Source organism: Pagrus major, chromosome 11 (genome assembly GCF_040436345.1).
Source record: "Pagrus major chromosome 11, Pma_NU_1.0".
NCBI lineage: Eukaryota > Metazoa > Chordata > Actinopteri > Spariformes > Sparidae > Pagrus > Pagrus major.
In genome coordinates this window covers 18,608,959-18,621,150 of record NC_133225.1, presented here as the reverse complement: position 1 = coordinate 18,621,150, position 12,192 = coordinate 18,608,959, and the positions used below count along the sequence as shown (strand labels likewise).

Below are 12,192 nucleotides of genomic sequence, written 5' to 3'. Positions count from 1 at the left end.
CCTTTCGGAAAGGTAAAGTCAACATGCAGTAGAAAACCCATGTGTGCGTGTCCTGCCTGCACTCGCGCTCCAATTTGCTCCAAATGAAAGCAGTGCGTAAAAGCGCGTCGGGTCTTTTACGCGCTGGAGGCGGGACTACCCGGAGGAAGCAAACAGCTGAGGCTGCATATAGTTTTACATACACTCACTAAATCATAAACCTGCTTTTGAAACCTTGTCTTTTATGTGGTGATCTTATTTCATTAACTTTAAATGTACAAGTACAGGGTACTGTACTAGATTGCAGGCGCACCTGCTTCTGACCCACAGGAGTCGAGATGCTTAAGATTATCCTCACATCTTGATGAATCGAGCACGAAGCTGGACTCATGAGATGAGATAGGGGAATAAATAAACCTGCTCGGCGTCTCTTGGAGGGAGAAACACTCAATCATTGTCCTTGAGCTCGTGTTAGCAGAGATAAGAGTATATTTTACTGATAGGATTAAAATTAGGATGTATTATGTTGCCTCCGATTGGTGATCATTATGGGAAAATGCACATTTAAGGGATTTAAGTCAGTTAATAAGAGACGTGATGATCTTCTATAAAGTCATTTTGTGCCAGTGCATTCAGTAAAATCTAGCAATTAGGCTCATTTAATAAAAGTTAGCCATATCAGATACATATTATTTAACATACAGCACGTTTCCTTCCTGCAGTTTCACCATCAGCATGCTGCCTTTAATCTCTACATAACCTTGAAGTAAAACCATTAATCTGACTCAGTTTGAATGCAGTCCCAGATATCATGTATGAGAACCTGGACGTAACATGTGTTAGTGGCAACACTATACTTTTTGGCCTTAATTTGACTCTATAGTAAGGATATCCATGTATGCAGCCTCCCTTGCCTTACTCTCAGCATACACTGCGCAGCAACAAGTGCCACCTGTTGACCAGAATGAGAACAACAGCACAAACGTACAGAACATGGGCCCACTGTTGAATATTCATTTACTTCTTTATATTTAGCTAAGTGTTCTTGAATTAGCTCGAAATTAGCTAGACTAGACTACATCCTAGTGTCCGCCAGAAAGCTAAGCTAACAGCGGTAATAGTAGTTTCTCTGGTGTTGCAAACTAGTGTCTACGTGAGAAATAAAGAAAATAACTCTTAATATGAGGCAAAATCAACATAAAACATATACCTACTCTTCAGGAAAGACGATGAAACATCTCATTGAATTGGAAAGTAGTTAAAACCAACATTTACCGAAGTTAGCAGCTAACTGGCCCCGTCACTGGAAACCTACACTAGTAACGTGTCACGTTGCCTAGTAACGACGTCAGGTAAGCTACAACGTTAGCGCTGTTAGCTGTGAAAAAATGGTAGTTCAAAACAGCACAATTATAACAACTGTACTGTGTATCAAACGTAAAAATATATATATTACTATATATTATATTGGTCATTTAGCCGTTAGCTAAATCGTTAATATTGACAATATCACCCAACTTACTTGCTAGCTTGAATTTAAACTTTCAACGGATTGCTGTGAAAATGCTCTCTGCTTACCATGCTCACTTTGAATCACTACATTTGAGATGTCCTGACCATTAGTCCTAAAACTTGGATTAATCACCTGTCTGTCTCATTTAGCAAACATTAAAACTGCTCAACTTCCCAGCCTTACCTTGGTCAAATCACACTGGTGATGGAATGTAACCAAGTTCATTTACACAAGTACTGTCCTCTAATTTCGAGGTGCTTGTAATTTAATGGAGTATTTACATTTTCTGATACTTTATACTTCCACTCTACTAGATTTTGGAAGCAAACAAAGCCTAATGCCTTTGATCCATGAGTTATCTGCTAACTTTAGTTAGGCTACTAGTTACTTTGCAGATTGCATGATGCATGAGAGCTGACGCATCACAATAAATTAATTTATCAGCATTCAGATTACACACACACACAGAAGAGAAAAAAAACAGCTGATAATCAGAAAAATCCTGAATATTGGACCCAATAATTCTCCTGGCCAATAATTGGCCAACCCATAGTATAGTGTATACATCCATGAAAATACATGTATTATTTACTTTTACTTGTACTTTTGATACTTAAGTACATTTAATATCACATGCATAGTTTTACTCTAGTGCTGTCTGTATAGGCAACTTCCCAAAATATTTCACCACAGTATCCTACTCAAGTATGACTCTTGGGTACTTTTCATAAATCAAACACACAACAAAGCACCAAAAAGCAATGTCGACAGGATTTTATTTACACGTGTACATTTGAAATCTTTTACCAATAGAAAGACTGTATTGCGACATTTTACCATAAATCAGGACATACTGTATGATGTTTAATCTTGGTGCACTAATCTGGAGCATTGCTTGAATTCATTAGTTGCCCAGGTGACAAATGAAGTGGAATAACTTTTCAGTGTAAAGAAAAGAAAACACTTGAACCTAAACCAAAGAATGCTGAACTTACTCCCATTTACTTAAAACAAGCAATATCAAAAAGTAAAATACTTACCTTGGAAACCCAAAGAAAAAAATATTTATCAAGAAAATAAGACAAACGGGCCAAAATTCATTGCTACATCTCTGGTATCTTAAATTCACATATTGTTTCAAAAATGCATTATGTATCTATTTAGAAACGAATAAAACAAACAAACAAAAATCTCAGATGTTTCCTAGGGCCATAAAAAAAAAGTAATCAAAAATGTTTACTTAAATTTCTCCACAGATGAGTAGAATAAAATGTTACTGCCACGATGATATTCAGCAGATTGGGTTTAAAATGGGATACAGCTTCTTCACAGTATATCTGATTTTCTAACAGGACCAAACATTTATGTTTATTGTTGGTTTTAAAAAGGGAGCATGTGATGAGAACGGCAGAGAGAAGTCATGTTGTCACTGTCTTTTCTGAGGGAAATAAGACTTTTCTATGAAAATGAACAGCATACTGAAAGGATGTGGTTGTTTTCCTTGCAACACAACATGCACTTTGTACTAAGGTTCTTTTTCTTGTTTTAAAGGCTGTAATAAAGTTATTTCTTTTTTGAACTGGAGCCAGAATGGGAGGATCCAGAGGACTGGCCGCGGCACCTGAAATCACACAAACACCACGGGAAGAGGAACAAGGTCAGCCGGCACAGCTATTAACATTCAGTTAAGCATTTTTAGAAAAATTACAAGGGCACAACATACCGTTTATATATTTATAAAAACACAATATAACAAGGCAAACTGTGAACATATTTCTGTAAAACTGAATTCCCAAAAGCGAGGCGACAGATGGCTAATAATAAGCAGTGCCATTGTGGTATTCCACAGAAACCCAAACCTTTCGGACGAACGTGATCTAGAACGCCTCCTCTTTCTCCCTCCAGATGAGGACCTGGAGCGACTGCGCTTCTGTGTCCTCTCAGGTGAGGAGGAGGGTGAGCGGGACCTCTTCCGGGGAGAGGAGCCCTTTCCAGACCTGGAGCTGGATCTTTTGGAGGGATAAACCAAGCACTGAGGTCAGTAAGGTCAAGACAGAGTCTCAGCAGGGTGGGTATTTATCAAGCTTCTCTGATTAAGACCAGTTAACTATTGATCAATGGGTTACCCAAAACTCTGTGAGGCTTACTGAATAAAGTGTCCTTGAAATGGTTTAAGAGCTAGGAAATGTTTAGCTTCTTTTGAACATTTGGAAAATAACCGAGTGGGCAAAGCCAGCACCACTCCTTAGAAACGCTTGATGAACACCCTAGATGTTTATTCAGACTTTTGAGGCTTGGTCACACTAAAACTCAATTCGGGCACTCAAACTGTGTACTTCTTATACTCTTGTGATTAAAACTTGAAATGACACTACAATCAAGCGACCTTCATAGTTTACGAGTGTGGACTGGGGACTTTGTGAAAACTTAAGCTAGAGAGTAGGACTGTTCTGGAGCTTTCAGCCCCACACATACACTCTCTAAGGGAGAGAGTGCATGTCACCTCATTCACCTGGAATGGGACCTCGAGCGAGATCCAGATCTGGAACTGGATGAGCTTCTAGAGCGGGACCTGAAAGACAAAAAAACAGAACCTTTCCAATATTTTCTGAATGGGTAAAAATAGCTATATGGATCAAATAGAAAGACATCTAAATCTCAAGAAAACTATCTTTTTCTTGTTGCACAGCACAAGTGATAAGCAAATATTCAGACTAACCAAATAAGTGTATCGGGGTTTGGAGAAATAACCTCCCAAAATAGAAAGACAACTTAAATTAACCCGTATTATAAAGCTCCCATCTGAATGGAGCAGATAACAAGTGCAAAAGAAGAGCAGGAGTGCATTTCAAGTCTACAATATCAACAATGCATTGCTTCCATTGGAAGTCACAGGCATTTCAAAACAAAAACATGAAATATATCATAAATTAAGATCATTCAGTCTGCACATGGAGTTTCTAACACCACAGAAGGGGGGGGAGTTGAGAAAAGAGAAAACAACAAATCAGCATTACAGGATATGTAATTGATCAGTAAATCAGAAGGAAGATTGAGCTGATACTGACATTTTGCCCGGAGTTACCCTTGACCTGTACCCTTTTACCTGGACCTCGACCGAGAACTGGAGCTGGAGGAGCGTGAGGACGAGCGGGAACGGGAAGAGCCTGAGCGGCTGCCCTTTTTCTTAGCTGGCTTGTCGTCATCATCATCATCACTGGCGTCCAGGTCGTACTTTGACAGGTCTCCGTCTTCATCGTCGTCATCATCATCCTGGAGAGAAATGTTTTTATAAAAATATATATATGGTATATACTGTTTTTGCTAGTATTATAGTACGATTTGTTCTTTTGAATTTTCAGCTACAGCCACAAATCTTACATCCAACTTGTATTTGGAAAGGTCACCCTCTTCATCTTCCTCATCCTCCTCGTCATCTTCAGCTTCAGCTTTTGCTACTTCTTTCTTACTTTCGCCATCTTTTGAGGAAGATGTGCTGTTGGTCTTCCCACGGTACTTTTTCTTTTTCCTTCCAAACTGTGACAATAAACAGAGAACATATTTGTTAACCTCTCACACTGCAAAAGGACACAGGAACATTCTTCCTTGTGTGAGTACATGGATGTGAAATGTATGTCAGCTAAAATGTTTCAATTATAAAACATTACACCCACTTCATCATATTCGCCATCAGATTCCTCCCGTTCAATGTATTCCACATTCTCCCTTTCATTGAAACCTCCACCATAACCTGAAATGCACAAAGAGAAAAAAAAAAACATTTGTTATAACTGGTTTTCAAAACCAAAAAAAAAAGCCTCGCAAACTTCATATTTGTTGGAATACCTGTTCTCTCTTCAAGCTTGGCATATTTCGGTGTGTTACACATGTTGCACTCTGATCTCCTAGCCCAATTCACATTGCCACATCTGTATGAAAAGAAAAAGGGAAAACACAAATATGTAAAGAGAAAGAAGAGGGGGACGAAAATGTTTCTGTCTCTTTGCTCCAGTATCAGATTAATCAGATATTTTGATAGTGACTTATAATTTAGAATAAACACAAACGTTTTGCATTGCCAATCGTTTGCACTAAAGAGGCCTCTACTCTTCTCAGCCAGAGTTTTCCCGATCTCTGTTCCTCCCGCTTTCATCATCTTTGCCTCTGTGGTTTTCTCTGTGGAAACAAAACAATCACTTTTAGTATGGCAGCTTTTTGAAATAATGTCTTAAGCTTTGTATGTGCACTCATTTAGAAAAAGACGGACTCACCCCTGCCACATCTGTTACAACTAGTTCTTCTAGCAAAGTTCACGTTTCCACACCTGCAAAAGCATAAGAAACATTTATTATAGATACAGATAATGCTTGAAGGCATTACTTATTCATTCAAGCAAAAGCTAAGAGTACTACGAGCAAGGGGAGTAATGTAGGTTTATTTATTTTTCATGTGCCACTCCATTAGCTTGTAGTCTTTCGCTGGCAAGGGCCTGTGCACTGACAACTGCAGCTGGCTCGTCCGTCACTTCAGACGTTTTTAACGCAGTTCAGTTGCAACACGATCCTGCTCGCTACCCAAGTTAGACTCTACACACATGACAACTTGGCTACTACAACATTGTAAACACCACCCATAATAGTAAGTGCGGACTCTCACCCCAACTCACTGAAGCTAGCTAGAGCTAGCTTGCTATTTTATGCCTTAGCTCACGGTGACGACTGGCACGTAATTCATAAATGCATCTCAACACTTAAATGCGTAATTGATGTGATGTGTTGATTCTGCTTACAGTACAGGCAACGGGGTGGAAATCAGGTAAAAGTTTGCTAGTTTACTCAGCTAGTCAACGTTAGCGGTAACCACATCCTAGAAGGCCTAGCTAACTGTTAGCACGATTAGCATATTCAGCAAACATCTGGTGCAACATTAACGCCAATAAGCGTGGTTAGAGAAACAAATGGGAATCTTTTCAAAGTGTGAGGAGCACTTACTTTTTATCCGGACAAATCCAGTCCCCGTCGCTGACTCGAAAACTCTTCCCCGACATTTTTCTGTCTGTTAACACTGACTAGCTCCCTGGCAGGGTGTGCTCAGTGTGTTCATGCAGCTAGCTCGGCGCCTCCTCCTCCTCCCTCCAGTGCTGCCTTCAGGTGCTTTCTTGCCAGCTCTCTCAACTCAGCGTTCCCTGCTTGTGCTTTGGAAACACTCAATTTGACACATGTAAACAGTGAAAACGATGAGTTTTCGGACACTAAAACTTCTTTGTGTAGCAGTATAAGAATATCTGTAGAATATTAATATTCCCATACGTTATTTACCAAACTACTGACACTATAATGTGCCTTTTGACACAGGAAGCTTGATATTTCATAAAACACGTGAATGCAACAATGACAAAGGACAAACCAGTTCATCTTCAGAGACTTTGTAACATTAAAATAAAGTATTATAATCTGAAATAACAGTGGCATATAAATGTAATGCGGGAGATTTACAGTGCTTTGATGGTTTTCAACTTAGTCAATAGAAAATAACATTAATACGACACATGTGATGCAAATATCACAGTAAACATGCATATTCTCAGGAATACTAGGATAATTTACAGTACAATATGGCTATAACACTGCTACTGAATACTGTGCACACTTTACAGTTCTTTAGGGTATAGTTTATCGTATTTTACAATCTTCATCACATACTGGAAAAGCAGATTTCTTTTCTTTTTTTAGTAAAAAGAGGAAATGAGGCTTCAAAGGCAGACATGGCTATTATTGGGTTTGAAAACTGAAAGTCAGCATTCACTTTAAATGCCTGTTCCTTTAAAAGAAATGATAGAAAAGAAAAGACTGAGGCAGTAGAGGTTCAGGTGACTAATTTGGCTGATTCCACATCATCACTTCATTAAAAGTTCAGAATCCAAATCCAGGAGTTTGAAATCCTGTTATGGTCAGCTCTGTTTTCTTGCAAAGCCTTTACTACCCACTAGATGGCAGTTAATGCCAACATTTACCGCTGCACATGTTCACAGACCCCTCTGCTATGTTTGCGTCTAAGCGGTCTGCTCACATGTTGCCAAAGACTGTGCTTGTTCGTCTCATCTGTTCATCAGCGCTGTGTAAGGTTCTGGTGTAGAGGGCAAGAGTGTCTGTGTTTACTCATACTTATCTCAATTCCACGTATAATTATACACCATAGTAGTCTTTTGAATAATATGATTGCATTTGGATTGTAATTATACAGAAAATGCTCATTATATGATCATTACTGTGTAGTAATATTTATTGATTAATCAATTGTACTGGAGATACACCATGGAGCTTTTAGAAATATTGTTCCATAGGTGATTTATGTCGTTGCCTTGTAAGTGAACCATTGTGGCTGGTTGTTGCATAAGCCAAACTTGCCCATAAAAATGGCCAAACTGTTTTAGAATAAAGATGTTTCTTTCTTACCATCTTTGATATTAAGTGGCAGGTGACAGAAAAATGATATGCTCTGTGATACTTAATTATAATAATCTTTATAGACATCAAAGCCCTGTGACACTTGATTCAATTGACATTGTTATGCCTAAATTAAGTGTTGGCGAAGTATCATCTCTTTGGAAGTGAGTGTCAGTGGCATTTATATTAGTAGAGGAAGCACTGAGCTCTAACAGAATTTCATAAAATGTGGAACATGGAGAAGGTCCTCTTTTGGTTATTCAGTGGTCAGGGCTGAAATAAAATGAGCAGACTTCAGTTTATGCAGAGTTGGAAATAAATCTGTCTGCTCTTCTGGTTGAGAATCCAGCTGAGGACTTTATATTCACGGTTTTGAGTTTGACACATGAACCACTGACAGTTGTACTCTGCACTCCAAAACCCATATAAGCATATTTCATTTACAAACCAGTACACATTAAAAACTGTTCATCTGAACTTTATAACCCTGACCTCTTTAGTCACAAATAACAAAATTATTAGATAACTTTGTTTGCAATAGAACTGTCAGTCAAATTTGACCTAACACACCAGGGTCACTCCACTGAGTCTGACACAAAATGTCTCAAAATTGCCTGTAATAGGAATAAGAGAACATTTCACAGCTCTAAACATGAGGATAGTTAAGACGCAGGAAGTAGCTCGCCATGTGTTGTTTACATATAAATACTATAAAAGAGGAGGAAGCTTTAAGTTGCAGTTATTTCTAATGTGATAACAACTGCTACAATTTAAGCACACAGTAGAGCTCAGGCTTCTCTACAATCGTCCTTGTCCACCCAATCTGCTGTCGGTCAAAGTCAAAGACCCCTGGAGGTCGCTGTCGCAGCTGGTCCATGACCCCGTGGCCACACCAGTAGCCATTTCAGTGTTTCAACTGGAGTCTATTACTGTCTTTTCTTTGCCCTCTGTTCTTTTTTGCCTATTTTTGACACGGGTGAAATGACATTGTTGAGGCATGTACCTTATGTCGCAAACGAGATGGGCTTATATAATTGAGTACACTTGAGATTAACTGAACAAGATTTTTTAATCAAACAATGTTTTAATCATCATGTATCTGTTAAGGAGACATCTACTTGATTTATGAGCCCCACACAAGGTTTATTATATAGGGGCCCAGCAAAAATAAGGTGTCAGAGGCGAGAGCAGCTTATTTTATGATCCATCCTCTTTCTGTTAAAGGAAATGACTGTTGGACCTTCTTCAGTATAATTCATAATATCGTACGCAGGGGCCAGAGTTTTGATATTGCATGAAAACAACACTGTCTACCCACACAGACTGTTATTTGTTCTCTGTTCTGTTCTGAGTATTCTTTACTTCATCGAAGTCATTTTTCATAAAGGAAGCCTCTTTTCTTCCCGCTGATAGCGCAGGAGCCATCTCTGCTCACAGACGTACTTTCTGCTAGCTTTCAGCGTCGCTCGTAAAAGAATGAGGCGAGATATGAAGCAAATGAAGCCATGAATAACTAATAAGCAGACGCTGCCAATGCTGCGGTGTGTTTGTTTGTGGCACAGACTTGCATGAAAGATTCAGAGAGAAGTCAGGCAATTAAACAGCAGTAAGGTAAACACTGTCCAATTACATTAATGTGGCTTTATTGACGGTAATGCTTTCTAAACTTTGCCATGTCCTCTTCAGGCTAATGTACAGTCGTCTGATTATGTCCTGAGTCAATAACACTACTAAGAGAGATTTTTCATGGGTGTCAATGAGGCTTTGGCTAGGCTGACACCGTTTTATAGCCCACTGGCTGGTTACGGCTCAAGGTTCATGCACAGCAGAGTCTCTGACAGGGAAAGGCAGCCATGTATGTAGGTTTGGAAAACCTGCTGCAAGCCACCAGGGCTTTCCAATACTGACAGATGGCGGGGAGCTGTTCCCGAGAAAAGGGTGAGGGCGAAGAGTTGGAGGCTGGTGAATGTTGGCGCTCTCCATCCACCCCTCTTATGTCAATATCATGATTCAGCATTAATCAGGGAGGTGACATGCATTTCCCACGTGCCAAACAGAAGTCAACTGTGGGGCTGATTGTTAACTGGATGTAATTTGACACTCTGCCCTTATGAGACACGACTGTATGTGTATTTGTTTCTGCACATTTGTCAGAGGACAGTCTAACACGGCCAAAGAGGTGGCCCTGTGTTCACACTTTAACTGTGGTACGTGAACTGAAAGGGGCCAACGAACCCCAACAGAATTATATAACGCAGACTACTGCACAGTGAAAAAGCTCGTGCTGGGAGATGTGCCGCTGCATTGTGCCGTATCTCCTGTCCTCTCATCCGGTCCTTATCACTAAAGCACATTCATTTTGGGAGCCAGAGAGCATGCACTGCAGTCTCTTCTTGTAAAAGCAATCTACAAAGCATGATATGATGTGTAAAATTTGAAGGTAATAAATCTACTGTTTAGCAGTAATAAAATGCAAGATGGAGCGAGTTCCACTGGATCATCAGTTTTGATTGTGTTGCACTTTATGTCAAGCATTTATCGACTGGTGCTGATAGTTTGAAGCCATTTAGATTGATATACTTTTTAGAAACTAATTCCATCTTCATCTAATCTAACTATAAAGCAAGAATTTTCCGTCTGTATATTAGTTGCATATTTCAAGAATCATTGATCTGATCTGCTTCACAGTTGGCAGGTTTGTTGCTGAGGACCCAGGGAAGTGCAGTGTCAAATTTAGTACAATTTGGACATGCAACATGTTTTGAATAAACAGTGAACACTGCTCTGTGCAGCAGCGGTGGCATGGCTTCAGCCTCATGGCTCTATGGACTGAAGCCTGGCTCGCATGTGATCTCTCCCATGTGATCTCATGGGTAAGCAGACATAAACAAAATGAAGATTAGCATGCTGCAAAAACTTGCTGTAGTTGCCGTGAGAAAAAAAACAAAGGAGAAGGTTAAACGAGTCTGGACGAGCGGAGAGATGCAGTAAACATGAGTTTTCTATTCTTCAGAGAGAACTGGAGGTGAGATTTTAAGTTTCTGTCAACAGTGGTATGCTAGCTAACATTAGCCTAAAGGGCTAAAATGTTCACTGTTGGCAGCACCCTCAGATCGAAAAATACGGATGTAATCATCCAGATTTTAAATCATAAATGTCAAACATGTTTGATATTATAGAGGTGGCTCCGATGAGTCTGTGAGCAGTTCAGGAGGTTTAAAACTGGATCTGCAAACCCCTCACATTACCAGATAATATGTATAGTAAACAGGGACTGCACTAGTTTTTATAATCTTTTCAGTTGAGAGAGTTGAGGGAGCTATTCAAAATTCATGTTCCTTTGACAGGAACATGAACAGCATGTTTTGGAACAGAGACAACCATAACACTTTGAGCTTGCAGGTGATCCCGAACATTCCTCACTGACAATATCAATGTGTCAAGTTGAGCAGGTCTTGACAGGCCGGAGAATTGGAGGAGTGATGTTGGCACAAACTTGAAGACCAGACATTGTACTTCAAATGGAATCAGAGAATCCAAGAGATAAAGTGTTTACAGGGCGGGAGGTGATCTAAGTTGATGATTCCCGTGTGTCTGCACAAAATACAATATATAAAACCTCAGCTTCCATTAAGGCAAGGCCAGCGGGACGTTCTCCAACGCCATTCCTCAAATGCTTTTGTCAGGTTTGTTGTGCAGACTCTTGTTTAATTGCTGCACATCACTTTTGGGCACCTTGTGAAGAGAGAAGAAATCAATGTCTCTCCTGCTCCAACCTCAGGATGAAGTCAGTATCTATCACTCTGCACCCCTTTGTGTCTTTGTGTGACTAAAACATGAATTGGGAAATCTAAAAAATATTTCAACAGCTGGTTCAAACGTGAAATATTTTTTAATCCTTTTATTAAAGCTTAATTGAGTGTAATTAGAGATATTCTAACATGTATTTGTGCCAGAGCTGTTTATATTCATTTGATAATAACGCTTCTGACTGAAGCTTTTAATCAATCATGGAAACCAAACCATGAGACCGTCTTCACAATTTTATATTTGACGTTTTTTGGTCCACAAACTGTGCCCTGTTCTGTTGGATGTTGTGTATTCTTGCGGCGGAGGAGAGAAAATGAAATGAGATAGGTAGAGTGAGGGGAAATTGACAGATGGACAGAGAAAAGGGAAGAGGAGATGGGTTCACAGTAAACAATACTCAGACTGTAATTAAGTGACCTGACTTCAATTAGAAGCATTATGTGT

At 39.6% G+C, this 12,192-nt stretch overlaps 1 protein-coding gene across 2 annotated transcripts; it reads right to left on the bottom strand.

Moving 5' to 3' along the window:
• Positions 1-2,251: 2,251 nt before the first annotated feature.
• zranb2 (zinc finger, RAN-binding domain containing 2) lies at positions 2,252-6,613 on the bottom strand. 2 transcript variants are annotated; one of them, XM_073476773.1, is made up of 10 exons: positions 6,484-6,613; positions 5,764-5,816; positions 5,560-5,668; positions 5,339-5,421; positions 5,167-5,243; positions 4,874-5,029; positions 4,599-4,765; positions 4,005-4,064; positions 3,352-3,501; positions 2,252-3,113 (listed from the first exon to the last, which is right to left on the bottom strand). In XM_073476773.1, the coding sequence occupies exons 1-10, from the start codon at positions 6,537-6,539 to the stop codon at positions 3,056-3,058; spliced, it is 969 nt and encodes a 322-aa protein (XP_073332874.1). In that variant the 5' UTR covers positions 6,540-6,613; the 3' UTR covers positions 2,252-3,055. The 2 variants fall into 2 exon arrangements, with proteins under 2 accessions (XP_073332874.1, XP_073332873.1); XM_073476772.1 differs by lacking the exon at positions 2,252-3,113 and having other exon boundaries at positions 3,127-3,501; positions 6,484-6,604.
• Positions 6,614-12,192: the final 5,579 nt, after the last annotated feature.

Bases quoted from the DNA above. Each gene is read 5' to 3' on its own strand.
- zranb2 (XM_073476772.1), bottom strand. From the start codon at position 6,539: ATGTCGGGGAAGAGTTTTCGAGTCAGCGACGGGGACTGGATTTGTCCG. The intron at 5,817-6,483 runs GTAAGTGCTCCT...ATGCTTTTGCAG, and splicing joins TGGATTTGTCCGGATAAAAA to GTGTGGAAACGTGAACTTTG. The intron at 5,669-5,763 runs GTGAGTCCGTCT...TTGTTTCCACAG, and splicing joins TTGTAACAGATGTGGCAGGG to AGAAAACCACAGAGGCAAAG.